The sequence below is a fragment of the Sarcophilus harrisii genome, chromosome 3 (genome assembly GCF_902635505.1).
Source record: "Sarcophilus harrisii chromosome 3, mSarHar1.11, whole genome shotgun sequence".
In the NCBI taxonomy this organism is placed as follows: domain Eukaryota; kingdom Metazoa; phylum Chordata; class Mammalia; order Dasyuromorphia; family Dasyuridae; genus Sarcophilus; species Sarcophilus harrisii.
Genome location: NC_045428.1, coordinates 43,238,761 through 43,256,320, shown reverse-complemented (window position 1 = coordinate 43,256,320; position 17,560 = coordinate 43,238,761). Strand labels below are relative to the sequence as shown.

At 35.5% G+C, this 17,560-nt stretch overlaps 1 protein-coding gene across 1 annotated transcript in view; it reads right to left on the bottom strand.

Moving 5' to 3' along the window:
- Positions 1-7,407: 7,407 nt before the first annotated feature.
- Positions 7,408-17,560, bottom strand: part of WWTR1 (WW domain containing transcription regulator 1) — a 158,569-nt gene continuing 148,416 nt past the window's right edge. The window contains exons 4-6 of the mRNA XM_031957784.1: positions 13,793-13,926; positions 12,657-12,769; positions 7,408-10,975 (exon numbers count right to left, since the gene is read on the bottom strand). Coding sequence (XP_031813644.1) covers positions 10,791-10,975; positions 12,657-12,769; positions 13,793-13,926 — 432 coding nt within the window. The 3' untranslated portion in view covers positions 7,408-10,790. The remainder of the gene's footprint in view (positions 10,976-12,656; positions 12,770-13,792; positions 13,927-17,560) is intronic.

Genomic DNA, 17,560 nt, shown 5'->3' with positions numbered 1-17,560 from the left:
AATCAGTCTAGAAATTGGCTTAGTATTATGCTCAAAAAATGGTTAAATTCATAACCTTTGACTGGAGATCCCATAATGGTGCATGTATCCCAAAGACAAAAAGGTCCTACATATACTAAAATATTTTGGGCAGAAGTGCTGTGGGATAGGAGAGAGGTAGAAATGATGGAGATGGAGATGACATTAAGGAATGTCTAACATACTGTAGCACAAAAATGGAATGGAATATTATTGACTTAAGAAACAATGACTATAAAGAATTCAGCAAAGTAAATATTCTAGACCTGGGAAAAGAACACACAGAGTGAAATATTCATGGAAAGAAAATAAAAAGAGCTAGATGCTATGAATGCTATACTTTTGAAGCTTAGCCCCAAGGAAGAGATAAGATCCCTTATTTACAAAAATCAGGGCTATAGATATGGAACACTGCAAAGACTGTCAGATTTGATGGATATTTCTTTTTCTTCTGTTCCTTTTTTCCTTTGTATTGTAAGGGATGACCTTTTGAGTAAGGGAGATACAAGCAGAAATGAAGGACTGTAAGAATAAAATAATTAAATTAAAAAAAAAAAAAAGATTAAAGGTCTGCACCCAGAGAGAGGACTATGGGGACTGAGTGTGGATCACAACATAGTGTTTTCACTTTTTTTGTTATTTGCATTTTGTTTCTCTTTTTTTTTTTTCCTTTTTGACTTGATTTTTCTTGTGCCACATAATAATTGTGGAAATATGCATAGAAGACTCGCACATGTTTAACAAATATTGGATTATTTGCTGTCTAGGGCAGAGGTGGGGAAGGGAGAAAAAAATTTTGGAACACAAGGTTTTGCAAGGGTGAATGTTGAAAACTAACCATATGTTTTGAAAATAAAAAGCTTTAAAAATAAAAAATAAAATAAAAAATAAAAATAAAATAAAAAAGATTAAAGGAAGAAAGGATGTACTTATAATAATTTATAGCTACATTACATGTTTCTTTCCAAGAGAATAAGAGACTTTTTGAAAGTACAATAAATAATAAAGATTATATAATATATAAGTTCAGTTGAAGGAGAGAGGAATAAATTAGAGTAATGGCTTCTAGGCTACTGAAAGTCTCCATGTATAAAGATATTGTTTGTATTCTCTAAATTTCAATGACCTGAGACAAAGTCTTTAACTCACCTTAACTATGAGGCTTCCCAGCACAGCACAAAAATAGTATCCAATTGTGAGTAACCTATAGAATTGTATTTCCATACAGGGACAAAGACTTAGATAAAGGTCACATCAGCTGACTTAGTTATACGAAACACAACATTGAGCCAGTGAACTGATAAACTGATAAAAATCACCCCAAAACAAGAAATGGGTTAGAGGTTTTGGCAAGCACTGAGTGCACATACTTATCAGTTAATTAATATTAACTTCTCCTCCCTAAAGGAGTTTTCTACTGTTTTAAACCCTGGGTTATATGATGAGGGAGGAGAAATATGTCAAGGAGGAACACGCAATGAAAGAACCAAGAGATCTGTTAATTTCATCATCCCCAGTCAATTGGGGGTGAGGGGATACGTGGGGTGAGGGAGGGATCTTGCACTTCAGGATAGTTAACAAAAGGTTCATTCCTGTGTCTATAAGAGCAGATCACCTAGGAACTGTCCCTGGGTGAATGACCCATTTTTGCAAAACCCATAAATAACCAACTGATCATACACTCCTGAGTCCTTTTTATCTTTGCAGAATATTTATAACACTGGTAGGATGGAGCTCCTCGATGGAGTTCCTTATTGGTAGGAAGAAGGATGGAAGGTGAGGGGATATACCCATATTCTCATGTGTCAACCACCAGGGCACTTTCTATCTTTTTCTAAGACCATGATCCTCATGGCACCTCCATCCCTAACTTTCACGGTATCTTCCAGTTTATTAAGCTCTAGTCTGGGGAGAAGATTTTAATAAAGAAACCAAGGGGTGATGGAAAACCAGTCTTCTTACCTGATTATATTCAAATACTCTTTGAGTAGGGATGGCTTAAGGCACAGAGATGAGATTAGCTAAAAGTCATGGAGCAAAGAATTGTAAGAAGTCGAATTTGAAACCAGGTATTTCTGACTGAGTCCATCCCAGTATTCACCATACCATACCATGTCAATTTGACAAAGGCTTAAAGACATCTTTTTACCCCAAATAGAATGGTCAGGGTTTTCAGAATTTTAGATTCCCTTTTAAAATAGTTTTTTGAAGGAGAAAAACAATCACAAAAGAGAAGGTTGTAAAAGCTAACTCAGATTTAAAAACAATATTGATTGGATGTAAAATTTAACATATGTCCATAATGGGATGGTATGATCTATAGCTGGAAAGGTTATTAGAAGCCTGCTTAATCTTGCTGTCAGTAAATGTGAAGACGCCCAGGAATAGTTAAAAACATGGAACTATGTAGAGCTATATAAATTATATATTATTTTAGCTAAACGAATATGAACAAAATAAAATGAAATATTGATTTTTAAAATATATGATATTCATATTAAGTGATACTGATCAATTTTTTTCTCCCATTCATAAATTGTTCTTTGCAAATCTTAATCTAAGGTTAGGTACCATGGTGATAACCAAGAGAGTTCAGTGCCTGCAAGCCGCATATGAATCAATAATGTGAGAAGGTGGCTGATAAAACTTCATTAAGAATGGGATAGTTTCCAGGAAGTAGATGACAGTCTAAATATTTACGTTCAGCTCTGGTTGCCATGTTTAAGGAAGGATGTTGAGAAGCTACCAAGTGTTCAGAGGAGGGTATCCCAGGTGGCTGAAATTGGGATTGTTTACCCTGAAGAAGAGAAGCCTATAGGGAATAGGGGCAGGTAGCAGGTGATCACAAAGGGGAGGTAACTTTCTCCCTTCAAGGATTTAAGCTATCACCAAGAAGAGTCATAAATTAGAATTGTTCTTTTGGCTCCAGAAAATTATCAGGAAGAGCAATGTATTAAAATTGCCAAGAGGCAAATTTAATCTGATGTAAGGGGTAAAAAAAACAAACATTAAAAAAAATTGAAGCACTCTCTTAGTAAACTCTTAACTGATACTATAGAGCAGCAGTTACCAAAACTATTTGGTATTGGCTAAGGAATAGATTAGTTGATCAGTGGAATAGATTAGGTTCAAGGGATAAAACAGTCAACAAATATAGCAACCTAGTCTTTGACAAACCCAAAGATCCCAGCTTTTGGGATAAGAACTTACTGTTTGATAAAAATTGCTGGGAAAATTGGAAACTAATATGGCAGAAACTAGGCATTGATCCATACTTAACGCCGTACACCAAGATAAGGTCAAAATGGGTTCATGACCTAGGCATAAAGAATGAAATTATTAATAAATTAGAGGAACATAGGATAGTTTACCTCTCAGACCTGTGGAAGGGGAAGGTTTTTATGACCAAAGCAGAACTAGAGATCATTACTGATCACAAAATAGAAAATTTCGATTATACCAAACTGAAAAGTTTTTGTACAAACAAAACTAATGCAGACAAGATTAGAAGGGAAGCAATAAACTGGGAAAATATTTTTACAGTCAAAGGTTCTGATAAAGGCCTCATTTCCAAAATATATAGAGAATTATCTAATTTATAAAAAATCAAGCCATTCTCCAATTGAAAAATGGTCAAAGGATATGAACAGACAATTCTCAGATGAAGAAATTGAAACTATTTCTAGTCATATGAAAAGATGCTCCAAGTCATTATTAATCAGAGAAATGCAAATTAAGACAACTCTAAGATACCACTACACACCTGTCAGATTGGCTAAGATGACAGGAAAAAATAATGATGATTGTTGGAGGGGATGTGGGAAAACTGGGACATTGATTCATTGTTGGTGGAGTTGTGAACGAATCCAACCATTTTGGAGAGTAGTTTGGAACTATGCTCAAAAAGTTATCAAACTGTGCATACCCTTTGATCCAGCAGTGTTACTACTGGGATTATATCCCAAAGAGATTATAAAGAAGGGAAAGGGACCTGTATGTGCACGAATGTTTGTGGCAGCCCTTTTTGTAGTGGCTAGAAACTGGAAACTGAATGGATGTCCATCAGTTGGAGAATGGCTGAATAAATTGTGGTATATGAAAATTATGGAATATTACTGTTCTGTAAGAAATGACCAACAGGATGATTTCAGAAAGGCCTGGAGAGACTTACACGAACTGATGCTGAGTGAAATGAGCAGGACCAGGAGATCATTATATACTTCAACAACAATACTAGATGATGACCAGTTCTGATGGATCAGGCCATCCTCAGCAACGAGATCAACCAAATCATTTCTAATGGAGCAGTAATGAACTGAACTAGCTATACCCAGAAAAAGAACTCTGGGAGATGACTAAAAACCATTACATTGAATTCCCAGTCCCTATATTTATGCACACCTGCATCTTTGATTTCCTTCACAAGCTAATTGTACAATAATTCAGAGTCTGATTCTTTTTGTACAGCAAAATAATGTTTTGGTCATGTATACTTATTGTGTATCTAAGTTATATTTTAATATATTTAACATCTACTGGTCATCCTGCCATTTAGGGGAGGGGGTGGGGGGGGGGGGGAAGAGGTGAAAAATTGGAACAAGAGGTTTGGCAATTGTTAATGCTGTAAAGTTACCCATGTATATATCCTGTAAATTAAAGGCTATTAAATTTAAAAAAAAAAAAAAAAAAAAAAAAGTAAACTCTTAACTGTGTGTCAGGTAATGTGTTAAGTCCAAGAGATACAAAGAAAGCCATAAGACAGTATAATCTAATTTTAAAGAAGCTGAAAAGAGGAGTAGAGATATAAGGCATAATAAAGTAATCCTGCCACAGACAGGGAAATGACCAGAGGAGGTGTGAGTTATAGACTGATTTTATCTTGCTGGATAATGAGTGCTGGAAATCAATATTTCATTTAATTTTTACATATTAGTTTAAGTAAAATAACATATAATTTAGGTGACTCTACATAGTTTTCAACCCATTACTATGTATCTTCACATTTACTGACAGCAAGATTAAGCAAGCTTCTAATAACCATTCCAGTTATAATTCATACAATCCCAGGAGAGTTGTGACCAGGTGGGAAATGATGTGAATTTTCTGGGCATTCTCTTTAAATGATGGGGGATCTGGAAGGAATTCCCAGATGTCCACCCACATCGCCCTCCCCCCCAAGCTTTAGGGACAGGGAGTACTGAGGAGTTATGAGTTTCATAGTTGATTTTATCTCGAACATTGATGTCTTTCTGGAGATCGTAAAACTCAGCAGAACATCTGGGTGGGAAATGACGTGATGAATTCCCTGAATGCACTAAAGTGGCAGAGGATCTGGGAAAAATATGGAAGCAATCCCTTAATATTGTGTAGGTCTAGAGAGAATTTGAAATAATCCTATCTTCTAATCCATATTATTTCCTATTTTTAGTGGAAAATGCATCTCTTAATGAGTAATTCTGTGATATATCAGAATCTATGGAGGGCAAAAAAAGATCTCTCAGATATATATCAATAATATTTCATGATTTCTTCTGGAATTCTAGTATAATGGAAAGAAAATATTACTTTTGCTCAGAGAGTGTTAAGCACTAAAATCAATTGACAAGGAAGTAGAGAGAGTCTAATTGGTCCCATGCCTGACTTTGTGAATTTGGGGAGTCTTTGAACATAGAGAAAGTGGCGTGTTCCCATGTTCTTGTCTAGTCTCTGTCAAACATGATTGTGGAAATCAGGGACTCATGGTTCCCGTACTGAATCATTAGCTCATAAGAGACCTAAAAGGGCCAAAAGAAAAACAAAAATGTTCTTAAATTTGTGCCTGGTCTGGATTTTTTTTTAAGCTCTTTAAGACAGTATCCAGACTCTAAGATATGTTATAGGTGACTACATGGGCCAACATTCACTCAAGATTTTTTGTTCACTAATTCATATACTGAGAATACTTGCACTTATATGATGGGCTTGCAATTACAGAAGTATGTAGAACAGGCCCTAAGACATTTCCCATATAGAAGGGGGATGCCTCAGAAGTCATGAGATATATCCTCACTGGGGGCATTTGGACAAAAGCAAGATGATCATCTACAGAACTAAGATTTTTTCAGTTAGAGGTTGGTCTAAATAAATGATAAGTTCCTTTAAATCCTCCTTCCTTTAGGATTCCCCCTTTCCCCACTAAATCCTTGAAATTATTTTGCAATTCTTTGATTTCCTTCACAAGCTAATTGTGCAATAATTCAGAGTCTGATTCTTTTTGTACAGCAAAATAATGTTTTGGTCATGTATACTTATTGTGTATCTAAGTTATATTTTAATATATTTAACATCTACTGGTCATCCTGCCATTTAGGGGAGGGGGTGGGGGGGGGTAAGAGGTGAAAAATTGGAACAAGAGGTTTGGCAATTGTTAATGCTGTAAAGTTACCCATGTATATATCCTGTAAATAAAAGGCTATTAAATTTAAAAAAAAAAAAAAAAAAAAAAAAAGAAATTATTTTGCATTTTAATTTGTGAATATTATGTATTTATATGTAGCTTCCCCCCAGGACAAAGTAAAGTCCAAGAAGTCACTGTTTCCTGTTCGTCTTTATATCTCCAGTATCTAACATAGGGTTTGACACAAAGCAGGCACTTAAATGTTTGTTGAATTGAATTCCCAGCTTTGAAGTTCTGTCATCCAGCAGCCATAAAGATGGGGGGGTCATGAGCCGGCAGAACCGAAAAAGAAAAACAAGGAAATTTGCTGTGGTGGAACAGTATTAAATGTGAATATTTGAAGTATTATTCATCCTGACTTGGTAATGAAAGAACAGAGCCAAAATACTGACCCTGATACTGGAAGAAAAAGAGGTCAATAGGCAGTTTTGAAAGGATGGCTCTTGATGAATTTGATGTAATAAGCAAACCCTGCATCTCTATAAAATACATTAGGGACAGTGATATGGTAATATACATTCTTCTCAAAAATTTAAAATAAAATGAAAACTAGAATTCTAAAAACCAATGTATATGCTCCTAAACTCTAAGCAGGCAGTTGAAGAAAATGGGTACAGAATTTTCTTTTCTTCCAGAAAAGTGTTATATAATCCATTCTTCACTAAAACCTAAAGCTTTCCAGTGAAAAGACCAAAAAAAGCAAAGACCACCAGCTGAAATTTAATTATATTTATTTTTTTGTACAGGATCAGAGAAAAAAAAAAAACCAGTACCAAACTCTGGGTACAACAGTTTGATCTGACATAGCCATCTAAATTAAAAATAAACACTCACACATATGTCATATAACAAAAATGTAGAAGTAAATTAAAAAATTAAGGCACTAGAACATAAATGGATGTAGTGTATTAGGAAGCAATCTTTTTTCAATCACCCATTTTTCCCATTTAAAATTAATGTACGATGTCTTACAAACAGCATTGTGTCATTGAGTCGTGCTTCTTCTGAGAACTACATTCTGAGAGTGTTGCCAGAATAAAAGCTACAATAGACAACTTTCCTAGTGTTCCATGTCACCAACACTGATGTAGAACTGTCCTGCCTGGCAAAGGTCAACTGTGTGCCCAGGCACTTTGGCATAGTCACTCTGTATACTTCCTGTACACCATGAAAACTGGTTTAAAAAAAAAAAAAAAGCATTTCACATCTTTGAATAATGCAGTAAGACACTGTCTAAAAATCACTGCATCGGTGGAAATAAAAGCATAAAAGTTTTGTGTAAGAATTCAATTCAAATATCTTTTAAGTCAGAAAAATCATGGGAAGGAATATCTTTAAAATATATCTTCCCCAAGCCAAAAGTAATTGGCAGCAATGCGGATTTTCTTCTATCTCATCACTGTCATTTCAAACTAAAAAGAACTGACATCCTGGCAGTTGTTTTAAAAACCTAACAAAAACTTGTAAGATAGCACCTTCTATTTAATTTGGCGGGATGTCTATGATGATAGTTATCTGAAACTATGTAAGAGCTGTTACTGCTTCAAGTTTTCTATTTTTTTCTTCCTTCCTTCCTTCTTTTTTTCCTTCTTCCCTTCCTCCCTCCTTTCCTTCTTTTGTTCCTTCCTTCCTTCTTTCTTTCATCTTATCTTTTTTTTTTTCTTTTTGAAACAATGTTTTATATGCCATTAAAAAAACTCTATTTGTCTTTATTCAAGTGATAACACAGTATTCAATGCTTTACTTTATTCTGGGGGGAAATGCAATTTCCTTAATAATAAATGCTCAACTACTTTCTCTAAAAAATAAAAGAAAAATTCACCTAATATTTAGTAATTAGAACTATAATATACTAGAGAATTCGTTTCTGAAAATAGACGCTATAAATCCCCAATGTGCTAATCATGTATTTAAAAAAAAAAAAAAAGACAATGAGGGATAGCTTTTTCAGATTTAATTTGTTAACCTGAAAACAAGTCTTAAAGAAAAAAAAAACTTAAAAAAAAATACAGTAACACTGCTTAGCCTTGTTAGGTCCCTTGTTCGTTCAAAAAGATTGTTCCCCTCTTTTTTGCAATTATTTCTAGCAAAAGAGGAAAAAAAATCAGTGCTCCCTTCAATCTGGTGGGGAAAGAAACATTCCCACGATGCTCTCTTCACCCCCCTTCACCTCCACACACACAAACACCCACCTATCTTGGGTGTGAGAAGGAAAAAGTGGGGCAGAGAGTGGAAGAAAATGGGAAAGGGAAAAAGAGAGATTAAAAAGGTATGTGTGTGGAGGGGAGGATCATCAGACAAACATTCAGGGAAAGGGAGGGAGCCAAAAAGAAAAAAAAAAAAAACAACAACTATTTATTTAGAAAAAAAAGTTTTTTTGTTTTGGAAGTAACAGTAGTTTCAACCTCATCCTTCTCATTTCTTCTTTTGTCTTTCTCTCCAATGTAAAGTGCACCAAAGTAGTTTTTTTTTTTTTTAAATATAATGGAAAAATCTTTTGGTATAAAAATTATCATAGAAAACCATTTTCATAAAATTCTGTTGACACCTTCTATTTGGGTATCTATCACATGAAGCTCTTCTCAACTCTGGGGTACGATTACATGTCTATCCCTATCCACTTCCTAATTTTCAACCTTTCCATATGTTTCCATCTCATTGCTACTTGAACTCTGACCTTTTCACCTGCTTTCTTCCCAACAAGATAAAAGAGTCTCTATTTCTTGTATCTTCTAATACATAAGAAAGAATCTGAATTAACAGACCCTCAACAAATAAACACTTAAATGAGTGATCAGTCTCCCTTCTTTGCTAGGATCTGGAAAATCCTAGCTCAGAGACTGAAATTAATAATAATGCCTTTAAAAAGTAATGCATTTTGTTAATTAAAAAAAAAAACAGATTAAATTCATAGATTATAAATAATGACAATTCAAAAAATATTAAAACATTTGAGGACGTCATTGGCATATTTGGGGTGCTGAATGCTAGCTATACTTTATGCACTCTCGGTCCTAAACATCTCAAAAAGCAATTTCTCTTGATTACATGAGAGGTATTGAGTATATGTGATATCACGCCTTTTATACCAATGGTAGCAAGCCAAAAAAAGGTTTGGATAATAGAATTAGCAGACAGGGAATAATTTGACTGAATTCAGAAACATTTGCCTCCACCATGTACCCTTCCCCATAAAGCAGGCATTTGTTTACAGGTCATTCAGTGATCGGGTTGTTTCACCGATTACAGTTTCATTGATACTGTCTGTTTCGTTATTGTCTTGGCAACAAGACGACAAGGCTTACAAAAAAAAAAAAAAATTAAAAAAGGCAACTGGGCATTCATCATCAAGTTGTGAATTGTGCCACACTTTTCTACCCTGATATAATTTAGGATTAATATCCCAGAATCAAAGTAAGTATACTTTGTGGCAGTTGCCACAAATGTATATAAAAAAAAAATTGTTGCTAATTATAATCAGTTACAAAATTACAGTGAGTGCTTAATAAAAATACACATCAAAATCTGAGTTACATTTTATCAGAATTGCATGTCGTTTCATTCCACTGGTTCGTTTTCCTAGTGGTGGTGATGGTTAGTACCGATGTGGTCTCTTTTACGACATCTTTAGAATAAAACACTAGACGATCTGCTACTTTTGATATTGGAATTGTTCACTATTTGGAAGCTATCAGTAATATACTGGAGGATAAACTATTAACAGTACTGTCTGTGCCTCTGAAAATATAGAATAATAATAATTATTATGATAGCCAGCATGGATTCAAAGCTGCGCTGCATTCCATACAGTACTTTTTGACTAACAATATGTGATTTCTTGAAAGCTCAAGTTAAATAGTTTTATTTTTTTTACTTTCGTAAAGCTTTTGGTACTATTGTCATAAATACAGCTACTGACCTGCACTTGGGGACTAATGTGGTACAGGGATCTTGGCTGAAGTTTGTCACATCAAACTGTTTTTTTCTTATCAGCTCTTAGTTTATAAACTAACACCACAAGCTTCTCATGGGCCAATGAAAAGAGAGAAGAGGTAAAACAATTCTGCATGCTTTCTCTCTCTCTCTCTGAAATCTGGGCTACAGGCGTATCTCAGCCAGGATGCTGTAGTAAACAGATACTGTTATAAAGTAAAGAGACAATATATATTTATATATTTAGACTTAAAGTTCTTGTCAATCAAATCCAGACAACAATTTCAATTGACCACATGGATGTAAAAGAGTTGTTGGAAATCTTGAGTACTTTCTGGGCTCCACCTCTTTTCCAAAGAGGAAAAGCAAATGGAGGATGTGGGGCCAAAGCCAGGAGCTCAGATTACAGCCAGGTCAGGAAGGGCTCACTTTTGTTAAGGACCGACTCCACATCGTTGAATATCGGGATCAGGTCGTCCGACTCCAAAGTCCCAAGATCGACATTTGTTCCAGGAAGACAGTCAAGGAAATCGGGGAAACGGGTCTGCTGGGCATTTAGGGCCATCGGTGTCTGTCCTACATTTTCCCCTAGGAGAAATTGTCAACAAATTGTCAACAAAGCAGCAAAAATCACCAAAGAAAAAACTTAAGAAACACCTAAGTCCACTTTTCACTAGAGCTATATTGACTGCCACCTTTTTATCATGGCACAGAACTCAAGACTTGGAGTCAATAAGACCTGTATTCTAATCTTAACTCTAATACTTCCTGACTGTGCAGCCTTGGGCAAATCTCAATTTCCTTACTTTAAAATGGGCATAATAAAAATTCAGAGTAACTACCTCACATGCTTGTTGGGAGGCTCAAAAAAAGAAAATGAATAAGAGCTACATGAATCAATACTATCAGTTCCCCCCCCCCAAAAAAAAAAAAAAAAGCTAAGCTTCTTAAAGGTGCTAGAAGCCCAGAGCTTCTGGGTTCAAACCTTGACTCTATCCCTATCAATCTATATGAAAATGGGTGATCCATTGAACATATCTGGCCCTCAGTTTCCTCATTTATAAAACAGGTGCTAGAATAACTTTCCAGTTCTCAATCCACGATCTTGTCTTCATGTTCCCAGCAAAATGTCTAGAACTAGTAAATGTTTATTAAATGATTGCTTAATAAACTAACTCCCTCTATTAATGGAGTAAATATTAAATACTGCATCACACTAAAATCAGACTATGAGTGTCATGCACAAGAGTTCCAGAGTGTGTTATATCAATTTTGTGTGAAATATCTCTCAGGAGACAAAGGCCTAAATGGATAGACAGACCAGGAGACAACACAAGAGTATGACAGAATAAATACCAATGGGTATCAACCCTGCATCTGATCTCTCCAGGCTACTCATCTTTTTCTCTCAGTATTGACAAAAGAAAACAAAAATTTTCCTGGAACATCATCCTTAACAAGATGGAATGCAGGTATCTCAGCTATATTTGGCCATTTCCCATATTATTGTAATAAAATTTTCTGTTGATTTTGTTTAAAATTAGGATTGAGAGGAAGGTCATTGAAAGGAAGCTCCCATTATAACAAGTCTACTCAACACTTTTTCGAAAGTGAAAAAATGTGGCAAGGTTCTCAGGTACACACATTAACGTCCCAGTTGTCATTGTTTTCTTAATCTCTGAGGATCTTTGAGGGCTGTAACTACTGGTATCACTACTTTTGCTTTCTTCCTCTCTTCCCCATTCATCACCCCTCTCTCATTTTCCCCCTGCCACTTCTGCATGATTATGATTGCATTTTACAAATCAATTATATATACTCTGTGATAGGCACTGGTAGAAGGTGGATCTAGTTATTCTGTCACCCAAGCCTCTGTCCATCCCTTCTAAGACTGAAATCTGAGGCACTGAGTAAAGTTCATTTCATCCAGAGCTCACTTGGCAGTATGGGAATCAAAATGATACCTATAATAGGTTCATATTATATCAGCATATAATATATATATATATCTATGTAATAGGTATTCTATAATAGAAATAAATTCATGACTTGATGCATCTATATTATTAAGCTATCACTTGTTGCTTTTTTAATTTTCTTATGTTTGTACTAACAAACATTGGTAAGGTATGTTTCATAATCCATCCCTATCTTAGAAGCACACGTCACAAACATATGAAAAAGCATAACATGGAAACTTGAAAATATCCAAAACTAACCATGAACTCAATAGTTAAAAGCCTTTAAATAACCATTTTCTCCTTCCTACCTGTGTCCATCTCGTCTACGTTGCCGAGGAAATCTTCAGGAGTTGTTGGGATGCTGTAGCAACCTAAGCCTAGGCCACTGTCTGTGCTCTGCTCCCTGGAATGGTACGGTCCACTACAAATTAAAACATGGGAAACTCCTCAGTGTCATTCCCCCTAAAAAGAATTTCAGAGCCCAATATGGGTGGACAAAAAACCAAAATGGAAGCTTTAGGAACCAGACCAATATCACTCTGCCCCGCTTTGAACTGAACCCAGTTCAAAATGACATTCCCCAATTTATAATATCAAATAAGCAATGTTCAATAAGCAAATTTATAAGAGTCTTTATCAAGATGAAAAGAAAAATTAGTCATTTATACTAATTATTGATCTATTTTATGCACAAATTAATTCCTTTTCATTTAAATATAACTTGAGTTTTTAAAGTGTTCTTACTTTGTCAGCTTTTGCTGTTTTGAATTTTAAAAAAAATAACACAAATTCTCTATAAAAGTTAATAATCTGGTAAAAGGAGGCAAAAAAAATTAAATGATAAATAGGTCAAATGTGGCCTATGTTTGTAACTGAAAAAGGATGCAGAATCTCAAAAGTTGTAAGAGATTTGCAGGATCTACTAGTCAATAGACAGATATTTTTTAAATGACCAACTTTTCTTTCAACTCTGTCCTTCTCGTTCATCCTTTCCCAGTAGTCTTATAGTTTGTATGCGATATAATATGCTGTGGCCTTCTTAGTTACGAGCATTATTCAATGGCATGGTTGTGATTACATTTTAAAAATCAATTATATATACTCTGTGACAGGCACTGGAAATACAAAAAAAAAAAAAAAAAGTTCCTAATCTCAGTTTATATTTTGTGGGCATAAGGAAAAGGAGGAAAGAATATAGCATGTTCACATGAAAATACAACAAATACATGGCAACATTCCTTGCACTGAAAATGTAAGAAATTCTCCATTCTCATGGTCTTGACCTTATGATGGAAGTTCAGACCATTTGTTCTCTTCCTGTAACCAATAAGAATGTGAAAGCTAACATAAAGTGAGCTTCCCTTCTCCCCAACCAAGTAGGCTCAAAAAAAAAAAAAAAAAAAAAAAAAAAAGAGAGAGAGAGAGAGAGAGAGAGAGACTTTACCCATTGAGAAAAGGATCTGAACTGTTATTTGTTATTGGTCTGATTTCCTGGGCCATGGCAGGTGTGTTCCCAGCAGCCTGAACAGTGGCCATTGTCTCTGATTCCATGGGAAGTTGTCGACATAGAGCAGCTTCCTGCACAAAGGTGAAAGACAATAAGGAATGAGTTAGCCATATTCTCTGCAAAAAAGGACCACGTAAATGAAAAGGGGTTCCAACCTAATGGAGACAAAGCTGTTTCTTTCTCTTGATTCAGGATTCATAATCATCAGCATTACTTCTTAACAACCCTTCCTTAAACGTACCCTAGATACAACCTCAGGTCTAAGTCACTCATCCATAGTCACTCAGGCAGCAGTGGCTGGACTTCTGCCCCAATGTACCCAACTGCTTTGATTTCCTTTTAATTTTTGCCATTTCTCAAAGTCAAATCCAAATCAGAGTTCTGTGGTAAGTAGCTGAGCATAATTCCTTGAAGACAAAAATGATTATTTTTTCTTATATCTCCATCTCCAGCAGATAGTAGGTACATGACAACTGGATTAGATTGGATCAGATTGAAAGCTATTAATCTCCTTTTTGTCCATGTTATTTCCAGGCCAGTAAAAAACTTTATGTCATGACTGAATAACCCTAATGGTTATATCAGAACACTATAATCACATTATCCACCCACCCCACCCCCCAAAAAATCAATGACTTATTTTTAGATTGAATGAGCATGATAAAGATCCAGCTGAGAGTTCTTCTTCCTGTTACACTTTTGGGGAAAGTTTCTGGAGACCATGAATAACCACCATAAAAGCAGCACCATTGAACTATACTGTTTTCTTTTGAAGAGTTACAGAAGCCAAAGAAAGGTTCTGTATTCCAGGAAATATCATATGCCACACAGGGACAATAAGAGTGATAAACTAAGAAATAGACAATATGGGTTATGGTTCCAGGTCTACCTTGGACAAGCTGTTTAACCCTTCAGTTCCCTCATCCATAAAAATAGAGGGTTTGCCTTGACAACCTCAAATCCATTCTAGTTCTGAAATGCCATGCTACCATTTAAACAAAAGTAAAAGAACATTAAAATCATGTGATTATGTGCAAATTCTTTAATTGTAGGAGTAGTTGTAGTAGCAGTAGAAGCAGAAGCAGCATTTGTAAAGTATTTTATGATTATAAAGAGTTGTATGAATATCTCCTTTTTTCCACACAACCCTGGCAGGTAGATGCTATTATTACTCCCATTTTACAGATGAGAAAACATAGGTAGGCAGAAGCTAAATGACTCGTCCAGAAGTGCACAGCTAATAAGTACCCAAGGCCAGTTTTGAAATTGTCTCTCTGACTGGTTCCAACACTCTATCTTGTGCCACCTAGCATCGAAAAGTCAAAAGAATACTATAAACATGAATTTTTCTAGTGAACAAAGGAAAATATTGGTTTATTCTTTTTACCAAAAACCAGCATGTGACAGCCTATTTTTATCTTTCTTGTTTGTTGATTTTCCTCTATCAATACTACCTTACATCCTGAAATCATTATTATTATAGCTGAAAGTCAGCCTATTTTAAGACTGTCTCATGTAGTGGTCAAATATGGTTGTACCACAAATGATATGTACCAAAATGACAATGTTCTTATTAGAGAGAGGTTTCTGTATAGCCAGGGTACATTAAAATCACTTGCTATAAATGACTTCTCTCTCTAACAAAGTTCTTTTTACCATTCTTGTGAGCAAACTGACTAATTGAGACTTTCAGACACTGATTTTTCTAAATAAAAACTGATGAGTTAGGGATATCTAGAAATTAAGCAGAAAAGTACTAGAGAAAATTACCATTTATTCAGAATCCAAATAACTGAAAGATTCAAAAGATCTAAATTCTGGTTTGTGATCTATATCTATGGAGAATGAAATAAATTACAAGTAAAAACTCTGACATTAAATAGCCACCTGGTCTGTAGTATAGTGGACAGAGCGCTGACTTTAGTGGTAAAAGTTCCTGGGTTCAAAACCCACCTCAGATGCATATTGGCTATGTGAACATGAACAAATCATTTAAACTTCTCTGTGCCCCCAAGCAGAGGTAGAAATAGTATCAGTAAAGGAAGCTTCTTCATTGGGAATTCCCTATACTGAAGATATCACGGGTCCCATTCTGTCCCATCCATGTAGGGCACCATGTTAGGTGTGGGGAAGAAATAAGAAGGAACAAAGGAACGGTCACTGACCTCGCTTGGTATTTACAGTGTAAAAGAAAGACCAAAAAAAAGTAACTTTCATCCTGTGCTATGAGGCTGGTCTAACTCAGCCCGATTCCCTAAAATGTCTAGGTCTATGACTTTGTAAAACATGCTACTTGGCAGGTGTACAGAGGAGGAAAGAAGAGACGTGATTCTATTCATTCATTTTCATGTTGTGCCTCCTGCCTCCAACTCAGTTCTCCTGCTCCTGCTCAGGGTTCTATACTTTGACTGGTGAGAGGTCTCTATAATTTACCAAACCCTAAGCTATTAATCTAATGTCATCTTCATGACCCTTTCACCAGCCCCAAATTCCTCTCCACCTCCCATTCCTTCCATCTTTGGGAAAAATAATCAATCAATAGTACAATGGAAAGTACCTATCAAGCCATACCCTTTGGTTCCACACTCAACAACCCTTTGATTCCCCAATCCAAATCACCCCTCCCTGGCCATTATTCTCCCTTATAAATGCTTTCCTTATTATTATGTAAGCTCCTTGAGGGCAGGAGTTATATTTTTAAATTTATCTCTCAGTACTTACATAATTGTTGACACATGCTTAATAAATGTTTTTTCATTCATTCATTTGCTCATCCATTCCCATCCATTCACATTATATCACATCCTGATATAAGATTCAGAGAGTCCATGTTCTGGATCAACTGGCAGAGCTCTCTGTTCTCTACACTTAATCAGAATGTTCCCATTAGATTATGTTTTGATTTTGAAGATATTTGGTTTTGAGCAATTATCTGCTCGAATGGGATTTCCAAATAGACTTTACCCTTAAGGACATTCTCCTTGAAGAGAATACTACATTTGGCCCGTAGAGGGCTCCCTTTATTAATATAGAATGTCTGCTTTCAAGGATTGTCCAAAATTATCCACTAAAGTAGGGAAGAAACTTTCCCTAGCAACAATTATCCCAAAGAAACAGTTGAGCTGGTCTATCAATTAGTAAGCACTTAATAAGTACCTACTATGTGCCAGGCACTGCGCTAATTACTGGCTTAGCTAGTCAATCCAAGCTGGTAAAGTTCTGTTCACCACAGACATTTTTTCAGCATCACAACACTAGACAACTTTCTGGGAAGTTGTTTTTAATCTGTCCCAAATTCTGACCTGAATTAACTAAGAGAGAAAGCATTTGTAGCAGTATTCCTCATTCCTCCTTGGTGTTTACATTTCCTGTTTGTCTGCAACTCCTGGGTTTTGAACCAAATGGCTTATTCCAAATGGAATCCAAAGGACTGGGTTTGCCAAATGCATTCACTGAGCCTTCATTTTCTACTAATTCCTTATCATGTAGCTTTTCAGAGTGGTGATGTGACTATAAACTAAAAAGATCGACATTTTTCTACAAAAATGGGAACTGTAATGTGGAAATATGTTGAGAAGAATTGTATATGTTGAACCTGTGTTGGATTATTTGCCATCTAGGGGAGAAGGGAGGGGAGAAAAATTTGGAACACAAGGTTTTACGAGGGTGAATGTTGAAAACTATCTTTGCATGTATTTTGAAAAT